The following is a 14,355-nucleotide window of genomic DNA, read 5'->3' on the forward strand; positions in this document are numbered from 1 at the left end:
CTCATAGATTCACATGGTTCATACTTTAAAAATCTTAAGATGTTCAAGCGGCAGTAACCAGAGGTAGATTAAACTCTTTGAAAATAGCAGCATAATCCTATGCAGAGTCACTCAAACAAGCCTCACTAATTTTAGTGGATTTACACTGGAGTAGCTGCATAGGATTTCACTGCAAGCAAGGAAAATTTAGAGAAAAATGATCCAATGGAATGATTGAATTAACTATGACTTTTATTCTTCTAGGGAAAGGAATTAGTTTTCTAGCCATTATGATTCTGGTGGGTGACAGTCTACACAATTTTGCTGATGGCATGGTAATAGGTGCAGCATTTTCCTCAGCTGCAGAAACAGGTGTGACCACAACCATTGCTATTTTATGCCCCGAAATTCCCCATGAGATGGGTAAGCATGTTCATATGTTTTCCTAAAGCTTGTGCAAAGGAAAAGACTGTTACTTTTTCCTTTTTGAAAACTGTGTTTCATCTATTTCCAATTCTTGCATATTTATGATTGTACATTATTACTGCATTTCAATGTAAATCTTTTCCACAATGCACTCTGATGAAATTATGCTTTTTAACCCAGAATAGGAGGGAAAGAAAGATTTGTGGCAGCTGGATCATATTCTATCACTGATTTTTGTATGATGGGTCAGGCCTTAGCAGTGAGTCATAACAACTTTGTAGGTGGGTTGCCAAGCTGATAGCTGATAACAGTGAAGCACAAAGAGCTAAATGAAGGATATGTTTTCCTTCCATTTACAGTGTGTATCTACAGTAACATCTCTATTGCATTTCAGCTGCCTTGTAGAAATATAGAATATCACTGGCATGCAGATATATGAAGCTGAGTTAGCTACCTTAGTTATGTAACTATGTGCAATTTTTGGCAACAAATCAAATAGCAGCCCCACCCCACAGAGAGGTGTGCACAAACAGTGTGTGTGTGTGTTAATGTGAAGCTGCTTTTCTCAACTTGTCACAGTTGTGAATAGAAAAGCGTTGTCAACCTGAGAGGCACAACACTTCCATTACATATCAGGTACAAAGTCTTCATGTTATTTCACAGAAAACAGGATGACTTTATAACATGTACACTGGACTTTAGTGACACACCAGTATAGTCTGTTGTTCCGTTTTCTTCAGAATTTTTTTTGACTTTTGGTAAAATGGGTCATAATTGTCCCAAAAAGATCTCATTGCTGATTTCTAAAATAGATGAATTGGCTTTTTATTGAAAGGACATGCTAAACATCAAAAGTGAGAGAAATCAAGTGAGGACTCTGAAGTATGGCAGCAGATTAACAAAGCAAATAGAAGATTAGGTTAATAAAAACATGATTAAGTACAGAGAACAGAATATAGATTCACCTCCACTTGCTGAGAAAACCTCATTCCCCCAAGTTGTATCTGGAAATATAACAGCAGTGAGCTCCAAGCTTCTGTTTTCAGTATGAATAATCTCATGGAAAATAATTTCATGCTTTTTATTTACATGTGAACTAAGCCTGAACATAGGAAATAAATTTCCCAGCATTTTCTAAACTTTATCTTTAGGAACAAGTGAACCTTTGTGTTAACAATTCACACCAATTGTGCAAAAGAGGTTGAAAGACTATTTTAGTGTCAAGTATGGAAGCACTGTAACATTTTGCATGGATAGATCTATCTTAATATTTTTGCTGTGTGAAACTCTACTAGTGTTTTATCTGCCAATTAATATTTTATGTCTCTTTCTTCCTGTCTTCCCAGGAGATTTTGCGGTACTGTTAAGTACAGGACTTTCTTCAAAAATTTCCATTTTAATGAATTTCACAAGTGCCCTAACTGCTTTCATAGGACTTTACATTGGCCTTTCAATATCAACAAACTCTTGGATTCAAAATTGGATATTTACTATCACTGCTGGGATGTTTTTGTACTTATCATTAGCAGAAATGGTAAGCGATGCAACATCATCATCTACTTTTTATCTTTTAAAGATGGAAGTTCATTATAAATTGTTCTGTTAAAATTATATTACTGTACTACTGAAAGGCAAAAGTTTTCATCACTTAACTGTAAAGATGGCACTGTTAGAGTACATTGCATTTTCTTGTATTTTTCACACAAGCAGAGTTTATAACAGTCAAACTTGTCTAACTTCAACTGATTTCAATGTAATGGTAGAAAGTACCATCAAATCACAGCTGACATGGCAACCCAATAGAGTTTCCATGACAAGACTCATTCAGAGGTGGTTTGCCATTTCCTGCCTCTACATGGGCTGAGAGCATTTTGGCAGAATGTGATGGGCCTAAGGTCACCCAGCAAGCTTCATGTGGAGGAGTGGGAAATCAAACCCAGTTCTCCAGATTAGAGTCCACCATTCTTAATCACTGCATCATGGTGACTTTTAATACTGTAAAAACTGAGGTCAGTATCCCCTCGTCCTTCTTCAAAGATGTTTCTTGCTCAGGCACTGTAATTTCCTCTCCTGAGGGTTCAAAGCTTATATTCCCCAAGGGTCCAAACCTATTGGACAATTCAAGGTTATTAAACAGAGTTTCTGTCTCCGGCTGAGGCGGAGGCCATGGAGGCGGAGGCCATGGAGGCAGAGGCCGTTCTCAGACGCATCTAGCGGGCAAGTCGCGGCCTCTGGAGGAGGCCCGGTAGAGGGCAGAGACGGCTGCCCGCGATGGAGCCGCCTCTTCTCTCCATCCCACTCACCTATTTCCCGTCGTGCGGCATGCTGTGCGTTGAAGCCCACGCCCATACAGCTGCCCCTCCAACCTCCAGGGGTCGGAGGGACAGCGTGGGCGGGGCTTCGACGGGCCAGCAATGGCTGATGACGGGGACAAGGTGAGTGGGATCGGACGAAGGGAAATGCAGAGCCCGGCGGTGCTGTTGCGCACCGCACGGGAACACGCTTCTTTTCGTTAAGTGGGCAGAAAACAACCTTTAAAGGGAGGCGAGAAGCCAGGGCTGCCTTGATTCTGCCGCCTCTGGGGAGGGGAGCGGCGGCATTGGTCGGCAGCTGCTGCTTAGCAGCAAGCGCAGCTTCAGTGCGAATATTGGCTCCTGGGGAACTGCAGCGTTTTTACCGTTCCCAGGGCGCCATAAACAGGCCGTGCGGAAACGGCCTGTGTATGGCATATACCTTTTACTAAAAGAGAGAATTACAACAAACTCAAAGTGAAAGGAAATAATATTTAGGTTGCATTAATTTTAACGGAAGAATTAGAAGATCATTTGAACAACCTCCTGGTTACCATTTCACCAACTCTCAAATAGCTGTAATACAGCCACACAAAAAATTAGGCTACTTTACTATGAGGAAGCATGACTATTTAGAGGAGATGTTTTTCTTGGAAAGATTAAAAATAGTGTGGATGTAAACTTTGATTTATCACGATGATAAAAGATCTGAAATCCTGTAATTTATCATCCAATGGCATAAAATAATATAATATCTCAAATGAGCAACAGATTTGTATCTCCTATTTTGAAATTAGAGAGTTAGAAGTTTATTCTAATGAAGTTTGGCATGTTTCCCATCAGACTCTCCACCCCCGCCCCCGAGACTAATATATTTGGTTCTCATTCTGATGTCTTATTCTTTTTTTAGCTTCCTGAAATGACTCATGTTCAATCACAGCGACCCTGGCTGATGTTTCTCCTGCAGAACCTTGGGTTACTATTAGGTTGGCTGTGTCTCTTGCTTCTAGCTATATATGAACACAAAATTAAAATATAAATCTTCTACAAGTAATCTGTAAAGACCAGATTGTTGGACAACTCCCATTCATGTCAATGGGATTCACATCTGGAGAACTTCAATGTGAACTATGAACTTATTACAGAACTGCTGATATTTTTGTATTGGAAGCAAAGTAGGTTACTACCGTATTTACCTACATATTGATTTGTGGTTCAGATATCTGTATTTTAGCAATAGGAATGTTTAGATGTATTGGATTGGATCCAAAGTTTCAGAATCTAGCAAAGGATGACTCCCCTGCCTTTCCCCCTCTACTACAACCCATGAAGACCCTTCCCCCACTGCTCCTGAAATATCAAGGGACCTTCAAGGACTTTGTAGGATACAGTAAAGATCTTCAGGGAAGTGGAGAATTGCCAATAATCACCTTCTCAGCGGCTACCAATTAAAGTGCCATTCCACTGGTTGAATGGGGTTTTTACCAGTAGAATGATACCTTTCCCCCAACCTATTGCATTTTACTTATTTGCAATGTTATTTTAACAAACCTCTTAGGTACATTTTGTCACAAAGCATCTTTTCAGTTACTATGACATTTTTAATAAATAAATATTTATAAATGTATATACTGTGATTGAAATGAAAAAATGTAAACTAAACAGCAACACATTTTACTAATCTGCATCCAGTGTTTGTGTCCAAGAAATATACCAATTTTATGAGGAAGTATCAAGTACTTTCCAGACTGTCAAATTATGTTGAACTAAATGAATCCACTAAACATATGAAATAATATATGAAATAATATGTGAAATATACAAAATAAATGCATCTACTAAGATTTCTTGTTATATATGTATTATATTATTAGTACCAGGCAAGTTCAAATGATGCTGAATTATAGCTAATTTTGTTAATTTATAGTTTGATTCTGAAAAAATAGTTTGATTCTGAAAATCCGAAATAGTTTGATTCTGAAAATCCAAAGTTCTCTACCCTGTGGTTAATTTTTTTTAAATGAACTAAGTAATGAGAGCCAGAGGAAAATAGTAGCTTAGACAATGAGCTGTGTTCTGGGAGTTTTCGTTCTAATCTTGCGTGGGTGGGTGTGGGTGTGCGCATAACATGTTATCCAGTCACATCTGATTTATGGCACCCTGCAGAGTTTTCAAGGTAACAGACTAACAAAGGGGGTTTACCATTGCCTACTTCAGTATTTCAACCCTGGACTTTCTTGGTGGTCCCCCATCCAAATACTAACCAGAGTCAGCCCTGCTTAGCTTCCAAGTTTGATGAGCTTGAGCTAGCCTGGGCTATTTAGGTCAGGGCTTAATCTTGTATCTAATCTCATATTAGCCACAAAATCACCACATGTAGGCAAACTGCTAGCTCTCCGTCTCATTCTCTCATAAACAATTTGGAGATAGCAATATTGATCTATGTTATAGAGCTTTTATTAGTATGATAGTATATGTTAAGTACTGAAATTTCTATGTAGGTACTAAATATTATGACTGACAATTTGCTGCCCTTTACTAATAAAACAAAACTTGCCATCTGAGGCAGGCTTTTACTACCTCCTGATGACAGAAGCAAATGTATGTCCATAAAATGTCAAGGTGCTGCCTCTCACAACATGTCTGCTATTTCTATGAGTACTTTCTGCAAGAAAGCTGCTGCTGTTCCTACCCCGTTTGATTTTAATAGGTTTGAATTGCATATTAAAGTAGATTTACCCCATTATAATGTTATTGAATGCAAGAGGAAGCATTAGGCTAACATATGCTAAAACTGGCATCAGTTTTAGAAAATTGTACAGCAGGACAAATATTCAAAATGTATTCACTTCTATACTTCAATACATTTCTACTATACCAAATACAATGTTGGCAATAGATCGTATAATTAGACAGCACTGTACAAGCTTTCAAGAGGCTTTCAAGAACATATTTTTGTAGATTCCATGGTCTGTGAACATAAGCTTATCTAAACTGCCCATTATACTGTCTTTAAGATGTTTTAAATAAATGACTGATATCTTTTTACTCCATGTGAAATTGTCAAAATGTTAACCAATAAAAAAATGAAACAGAAATCTGCCAATGTTTCCTCCATTAGTACTGAGGCACAATGCATTCCACGACCTTCAATATCTACCATGATATACTGTGCAAATTCACCAAATCTACTCTTGTATCACTAAATCCAAATTAATATACAGGACATTTATAGTCTTAAATGATAATTCTACTATAGAATGTGCACAGGTGAACTACAGCCAACAAAATGAAGAAGAATAAGAGTTTGGATTTATACCCCACCTTTCTCTCCTGTAAGGAAGCTCAAGGTGGCTTACAAGCTCCTTTCCCTACCTCTCCCCAAAACAGATACCTTGTGAGGTAGATGTGGCTGAGAAAGTTCCGAAGAACTGCAGCTAGCCCAAGGTCATGCCCTTTCCGCATGGGCCTTTTACAGCGCCCTGGGGACGGCAAAAACGCCGTCCCGAGGGAGCTGTTTGCAAGGGGGGTGCAGCTGCTTCGCAGCCGCCCTCGCTCCTCCCCAACTTCGCGAAGCCACCATTTCTCCATCTCGCTCCCCAAGCAAGGTTTTTGGAAAACAGCGGCTTCCAGCCGCTGCCGTGCGAACGGCAGTGGCTGGAAGGCAGCATCCCTCCCCCCTTGCCCAATCGACTTACTGTCCCTGCGACCGTCCGGCGCGTCACCGACGCCTGGGGACACGCCCCCCCGCCCTGCGACTCCGGAGCAGTCGCTCAGGGCAGGGGGCGTGTCCCCTGGCCTCGGCGATGCGCCAGACGGTCGCAGGGATGGTAAGTCGATCGGGTGACGGCGCAGCACTGTCTTCCCGGTCATTACCGGGACCATTTGTGCAAACGGTCCCGGGGGGGTTGGGTCAGCATCTTGTACGCCGACCTGACCCCCAGTGTGGCCATGCGGAAGCAGCCTCAGTCAGCAGGAATGTAGGAGTGTGGAAACACATCTGGTTCACCAGATAAGCATCTACCACTCAGGTGGAGGAGTTGGGAATGAAACCTGGTTCTCCAGATTAGAATTCACCTGCTCTTAGCCACTACACCACGCTGGCACTGACATCCTTATGCAATGGTGAAAACATGTACATGTTTTTTCCTAACTTGAATCCACCAGATTGTGTGGCAAATAAACACACCAGAGTCTCATTCTTAGATAGTAGTAGCATAGTTTGTGAGCCAACATGGTTAAGATGTTCAACTAGGAAACTCACGTTTGAAACCCCATTCTGCCATGGAAACTTGCTGTGTGACCTTAGGCCAGTCACATATTTTCTGCCATAACCCTGACAAGTATTTGGATGGAAGACCTCCAAGGAATATCAAGGGCATGGCATGGAGACAGGCAATGACAAATCACCTCTGAACACCTCTTGCCTTGAACCCCCTATCAGGTTGTTATAAGTCAGATGTGACTTGATGGGGAAGGGGGGAGAAGTAGCATAGTTCAAGCAATACCACAGTCTACACATTCTCATCTTCACTCATATTTTATGTTGTGTCTTCTGGATACAATTTTAGATAACTCTAGGGGGCTCTGGAATTACATAGGACAGTTTGATATAGAGGTAAAATATCCAAGGTAAAATATATATATATGTGTGTGATTAGAAGACCCAAAGGAGATAACCTCTGCAACTTCAGAATGGGTTGCGATAAATGGACAAACAAACAAAAAAGCAGAAGAAGAGGTTGAGGGAATGCTGAAAGATTTCGACTTGGATCCTGCCTAAGTGTATGCAGATGGAAGGATTTCTGTGTGTGGAAATATGAGTCTGTCCCTCCCACTGCAGTCTGAAATGCCCCACAAAATCTTACTTCTGGGGGATGGAGGACACTCAGAAATAGCCCAGTAATATGCCAATAAAGGTATAATAAGGTGGCTGTGGATTAATTCAACATTCAGGTTCCATGTTTCTCTGAGACAAGGTATAGTTGCTATCCTGTGCTTCCTCAACATAGGAAAGAAATGCCAAAACAGACTCAACCCGAACTGCTGAGAACACAGCAACACCATTGTAGCTTATAGCAACAGTGTCACTAATTGCAGAGCAGCAGTCCAACAATACCCCATGTTAGTCACATATGAAATAAGCCAACCAATATTTGATCATGCCAGCATGTCTCCCTGACATCAGTGTGCCCACGTTTAGTGACAGAAAAGAACAAAAGAAGGAATGAAAGCAACCCTCTACCCTCTGCTATAGGAACGACTCTAGTGGGCTTCACAGAAGTCATGAGAGATTATATCATTCTTGGATCTCTGCAGATAGTAGTTCATATATCCTCCTGGAATTGGATAGCATTTTGACTGGTAGACACAAAGGGGAGTAGGAATAGGCAGTCAATCAGACATGGCAATCTTGTTTTTTATTCCATGTTCAAGCTGTTTTCCATTTGAAGTCTGCATACATAGAATCATAAAATACAGCATAAAAGCAGCATAAAAATAAAAGACAACCTTTTTCAAGTATTATAAATATATTTATTATTTATTAATATGGTCAACAATTAGAGAAACTGCAGAGGATATTTCCTACAGCAACAAAAATTGTTAAAAGAGTGGATATTCAAAATACAGGAACAAACATAAATTGATAATTAAAATTTTTACAATGTTGAATCATAATAAACTATGATAGTTACCAATATCAGCTCAACATAGCAGATTATGATGAATTTTAAACAAGGCATTTCAAAACTTAGTAATGCAAGCTGAAACGTGAGGATTCTAATCCTTAAGCACCTTTTTTTGCTCACTGAGGCCCCTTCCACACACGCAAAATAATGCATTTTCAAACCACTTTCACAACTGTTTGCAAGTGAATTTTGCTATTCCGCACAGAAGAAGAAGAAGAGTTTGGATTTATATCCCCCCTTTCTCTCCTGTAGGAGACTCAAAGGGGCTGACAATTTCCTTGCCCTTCCCCCCTCACAACAAACACCCTGTGAGGTAGGTGGGGCTGAGAGAGGTCCGAGAAGCTGTGACTAGCCCAAGGTCACCCAGCTGGCGTGTGGGGGAGTGTACAGGCTAATCTGAATTCCCCAGATAAGCCTCCACAACTCAAGCGACAGAGCTGGAAATCAAACCCGGTTCCTCCAGATTAGATACACAAGCTCTTAACCTCCTATGCCACTGCTGCTCCCAGCTTCAAAGAGCACTGAAAGCAGTTTGAAAGTGCATTATTTTGCATGTGCGGAATGAGCCTGAACTGCTATCTGAACAGCTACTGAACTATACATAACTCTATGTTGTTCCTGAGTTTAAATAATTTCTAAATCCCAAAGAGGCCCATCAGATATATTTAAGGTTCTTAAAGAGGAACTTTTTTAAATATGAAGATGAGCTCGTCACATTTAAAAGATTTCCCCTTTAAGAATCATAAAATACATTTTCCTTTTGTGACAGTGAGTACACCATGATATCTTACCAATAAGGGTTCGAACATCCAACGATGAACTCTTATTCAATCGCCATGCAGGACACATATCTACGCAAGCCCTGTGCATCCTGCACCATGTCTGGCCACTCCCAAACAACTCTACTTTGCCAGATCAGACAGCTGAAGCAAGTAGCTAAATAAAGAAGACTAATAGGGGGTCAGGGTTCTGGTACCATTTTTTAGTACCAGAACTTATAACATGTGCTTCTTCCCATATACCATATATACATATACCATGATAAAAGAGGTGTAGCAAGGGGCAAAAGCATCTGGTGCACCGGTGCACCCTCCACCCCGCCCAGCCCCAAAATGCCCCCACTCCCCTGCAACACCCCTGGAACACCCTCGCCACACCCCCACAGGGGCACGTGCCCAGTGCATTGCGCACCCCCCATTCCCTTGGAGCTACGCCTTTGCCAGGATGTTGTGAAAATATACATACGTTGGATGCTTCTGTCCTTTGACCAGACAAACTCTCCTTTGGCTAAGAAAGAAAAGGTTAAAATACTGTTATCAGATACCAATAAAAATCTAACGTATTCTGTTGCCAAGTTTGCCTGGATATCAAGTAAAATCAGGAAGGCCCGGAAGGCCCGACAGAGCACTACTGGCTCTGCCAGCTAATCCTTATTATTAATTATTATTAGACTGACCTTCCACTCATTATTTTGAGCTGATGTTCTGAGTTCCTGAGGCCTATTATCTGCATTTTGTTAACTGTTTTAATCTGTATATTTGTAATATCTGTAAATTTTACGATTTTAATTCTTTTGGATCTTGCTGGTCAATGACCGTAAATAAACTATGATGATGATACATACACATACAATCGCATAAACCATGAAAGAAAGAAAATTATTTTAAGTTTGAAATCTCATTTTCTACATTTCTGAAGTTATACCATGACCCATATGAGTTGAACACACCCACAAACTCTTTTGTTTCTTTCACTCTTTTTTATATTTCTGCTATTTTTGTTAAACTTAACATGTAGCCCAATTAAGAGTCCTACAAAGCTTGTTTATTTTTGGCTTGTATCCTGATGTCCCCTTCTACTTGCAGTAGGCATTTTTGCTCATGGAAAAGGTGGAGAGGTATTTTCATTGAAGCCCCTATCTATGCAGTCCCCACATGGGCCCTCATGATAATTCTGGGAGTCTGCCAACCACAGGGGAACAATTTCAGGTGGGATAAAAGAGTACAGTGGGAGGCAGGGAATCTATCATTTATATAGTTCAGCTTGAACTGTACTGCACAAGATCTGACTCTTTATAAATAGATTCATTAAGTTTAAAGCTTTATTTTTCTGGCCTTTTTCACTGCAATATCATCAGTGATGATCTCCCTGAACCATTTCTCTTGCCAGATAAAAATAAACAAAACAGTCTCTATAGTCTTAAAATTTATTTCTATGGAGAAAAGGCCTATTAGTAAAAAGCCTGAAGTTTTTGACGACTGCTTGCTTTTTTGAAGTTTTTGGCGACTGCTTGAAACTTCTTTCAGCTTCTGCCACTGTCACTGGCAATGCATTTTAACTACATTAATTCTGTAATACCTAAGGAAATTGCTAGCAAAAAGCTTTGTTCCATCTTAGTCAGAATATAATTTGACTTCAAGGAACTGAAGTCTGTCTTTTATAATAACAGCATCTATTTTATTGCTTTCTTCTCTATGATCTGAGAGTATATCTGCATTACATATAAAGATTTAACACTCATTCATTTTCCTTGGGGAAGTATAGTGAAGGGAGCTAGGCACCTCTAAGGCCCTTTCCGCACGGGCGGAATATGGCGGCCTGGGGACGGCAAAAACGCCGTCCCCAGGCCGCCATTCGCATAGGGGGCACAGCTGCGCCGCCCTCGCGCCGCCCGACCGGTGCCAAGCCGGCATTTCCAGAGTGCGCTGGGAAGCGCACTTTCTTGGAAACGCCGGCTGGAAGCCGTTGCCATGCGAACGGCAGCGGCTTCCCAGCGCTCCCCCCCCCACTCCCTCCCTCCACTTACCTGCTCTCCGGCCCTCCAGTGCGTTGCCGAGGCCTTGGGACACGCCCCCCTGCTCTGCGACGCTGAAGCAGGTGCGCAGGACAGGGGAGGCGTGTCCCCAGGCCCCGGCGATGCAGGTGAGTCCACCGGGCGACAGCACCCAGCGGCGACGTCTTCCCAGTTCTTTCTGGGACCGTCCATGCGGACGGTCCCGGCGTCATCGGGTCAGCGTTAATGACCTCCGTGCGGAAAGGGCCCTTGTTACTAGAGGGTTCTCGGAAAATGAGTTGTCAGGATTCTTTGGTAGAAGTAGTGCCCTGTTGCTTTTCTACAGTTTGAAGCAATTTGCAACATTATGAGCCATCATTTGGCCTCTTGTAACAATCCTTTGAAATATGTAGAAGTATGCTAGACCTTGAATCAATCTAGGTACATTCGAAGTTTTGCCTAGATCTCTTGTAATTCCTTTGAACAGTAAATAGTCTACAATTAAACACTGAAGGGTCCATGTTGGGCTGTTCTCTCAACACTGCAGAACCATGACCCAACTGATGTGGCAACCATAATCTGGAAACAGCTGCCGGAGGGAGTGGCAATCTCAGCTCTAAGTGACCACACTAGGACCAAGAGTGCCCATGTTGTAAAAGGATGTGAGATGATGTGCTTCCACTACAGCTGATGATAGAGCATCAACATGGGGCTTTGAAGAGACTATAAAATCCTCTGAGTCCATGGGAAGAGATTTCTGTCATCTTGGAAACTCAAGGCAATGGAGATGAACCAAGGGAGGCAATTGCTGGAGGAGCATTAAAACCCCAACAAACTAACCAAAGGGAATACCAGTTGAATCCAACAAAGGCCAGCAAAATAACTGGATCTGGAGTGAAGGGCCAGGCACAGGATCTGTGGTTTAATGGAAAAAGAGAACCATGATATTTGTAGTAATACAAGGCCAGTGATGAAGTTGATTTCTTGGGAGAGAGAGAGCTCTAATGCCCAACCAGCTGTGGCCAAGAGCTGGGCCTGTAATTGCTAAGCCCATTTTTGCAAGGAGGAGTTGGGATATACTCTATAAAGCTGCTATATGGTCTGTTCTGCACAGGCCAAGAAACACGCGTGTAGGATGCTATATAACCAGAGGTGGGATCCAACCAGTTCTCACCACTTCTCTAGAAGTAGTTACTATTTTTTTCTGAGTGCCGAGAAGGGGTTACTAAAGCAACCTTCCTGCCCAATAGGGACTGGAGGTGCGTGTGTGCGGCGGCGCCACTGTTTGAATCTCACCACCATCGGAACCTATTATTAAAATGTTTGGATCCCACCACTGTATATAACCCATTTGCTGGGGGGGGGGGGACTTGCACAGGTCCTGCCCCCAAAATGAGTCTGCCCATTTTATTTTCCCCAACCTGTGTTTTTCAAAAATCATGAAACAAGCGATCCTTTTGAAAGATTCCAGTTGGAGCTGCTCCCAAGCGAATGGCCAGGCAGGAGGCACTTTATTTCCTTCCCTTCCACACCATCCTCCAGGGTGAGAGAGAAGCTGCCCGCCATTGCCCTCCATTACAGGGAGACCCCTTTTCCTTTTTTAAAAAAATTGTGGCTTGCAACTGCATAGCTTCACAAGTGCAGCCAGTCATATAATGGGACATCAGTATGGCTGTGGGGATTCATGTCAGCCTGCCTGTGTAGCTATCCATGTGTTGCAGGACAATAAAAAAAGAGAGAAGTGTCTCCAAATGAAGGCGCAACAGCAACCCGGATTGTTTCTGTGGCCTACAATCACTGCCTGCATGGGGCGCATGTGAACGGGGAAACAGGAAAACAGGTTCCTTTATCACGACTACAACCCATTATACATTTGCTGTGCGAAAGGGGCCTATGTTTGTCATTTAGGTAAAGTATCAAAAACTCTCATCCACATGTGAATTCAGAATTCTGTATGTCATTTTCAACAGCAACCAAATGTGATTTGAATAGTTTTTGAAAGGTGAATGTGCATCTAAGAACAAACCAAGCCTGTTTAACTGAAGGACTTTATATGATTTTTTTAAAACAAAAGGGGTTGTTTGGATGCAAAACTGTTTTTACTCATTTGTTGAACATAGTCCACATCTTCCTTTCAGGTGCTTTTATTGCAGGAGAAGGACAATTTCCTTGCACTCAGATTACTGTAATTTGCACATAAACTGACATGATTGACTGCACCTTGTCCTAATAACAAAACAATTGCAGCACATCTCATGCATACTTTGTGTGGTTGTAAGTCACCTAGAATGAGTACTGTGTATTTGGAAGTTTTAGAAAATTCACATACATTCTCTCTCTCTCTCTCTCTCTCTCTCACACACACACACGCACGCACGCACGCACGCACGCACGCACGCACACACACTTTATCACAGTTTAATTATTTTTCTTTTAAAATACATTTCCATTTGAAAACAAATAGCATTTATTTTCCTTTGGTACAATGTACATTTTTTTAAAAAAAAAGGTAAGGTGAAAAAGAGCAGTGTGGCTAACCACTTCCAGTAAAGCTTCCCTGCTGCTCACCTTGCAGAGACTAGATGTCCGACTGTTGAAATGAGGGTTATAACATTGTGGCAAAAGCAACTGGTATGCTTTTGAAAAAAAACACAATTACAATTGGTGAGGCAATCCTGTATTTTCAATTTACCGTTTATGCAGCCCATTTTACTAAATATATATATATATATATATATGTATAGTACCAGAAGAATACAACTGTTTGTAAAAAGGGGGAGGCAATAATTCTAGTGATTGTTTTTACATTCCATCTGAGATGATGAGTTAAAGGCGTATAATCATTTTAAATGGGATGAAGCTCACTCTGCCGACTTTCCATGTGGAAATTTTTCAACAGTATATAGTGTTGAGTGACAAAGTAAAATAGTTTATCAGGGCAAAAAGTGATACATGTGACTAATGACCTAGATTTGTGAGGGGGAGAGACAAGGAGAGAGAGAGAGAGAGAGAAGATAATGGCTTTTACGATAATGTCTCCAGTCACAAAAGCCTCCTCAAATATCTTACAATCCTTCTCACATTGCATTTTCTCTAAGTATATTTATCAATGTGCTCTACAAGGAAGCCACGATGCAAGCATTTACTTTCTCTACCAGAGAAGATTAACTCTAAAGAAAATCAGGAATGCACTTTT

General features: G+C 41.4%; 1 protein-coding gene across 1 annotated transcript; it reads left to right on the forward strand.

Annotated features, from left to right (window-relative positions):
* Positions 1-248: 248 nt before the first annotated feature.
* Positions 249-4,711, forward strand: SLC39A12 (solute carrier family 39 member 12). The gene is made up of 3 exons (XM_048511228.1): positions 249-402; positions 1,752-1,939; positions 3,607-4,711. Exons 1-3 carry the CDS (start codon positions 270-272, stop codon positions 3,733-3,735), a joined length of 450 nt encoding a protein of 149 aa, XP_048367185.1. The 5' UTR covers positions 249-269; the 3' UTR covers positions 3,736-4,711.
* The last annotated feature ends 9,644 nt before the right edge of the window (positions 4,712-14,355 follow it).

Source organism: Sphaerodactylus townsendi, linkage group LG11, assembly GCF_021028975.2.
Source record: "Sphaerodactylus townsendi isolate TG3544 linkage group LG11, MPM_Stown_v2.3, whole genome shotgun sequence".
Lineage (NCBI taxonomy): Eukaryota > Metazoa > Chordata > Lepidosauria > Squamata > Sphaerodactylidae > Sphaerodactylus > Sphaerodactylus townsendi.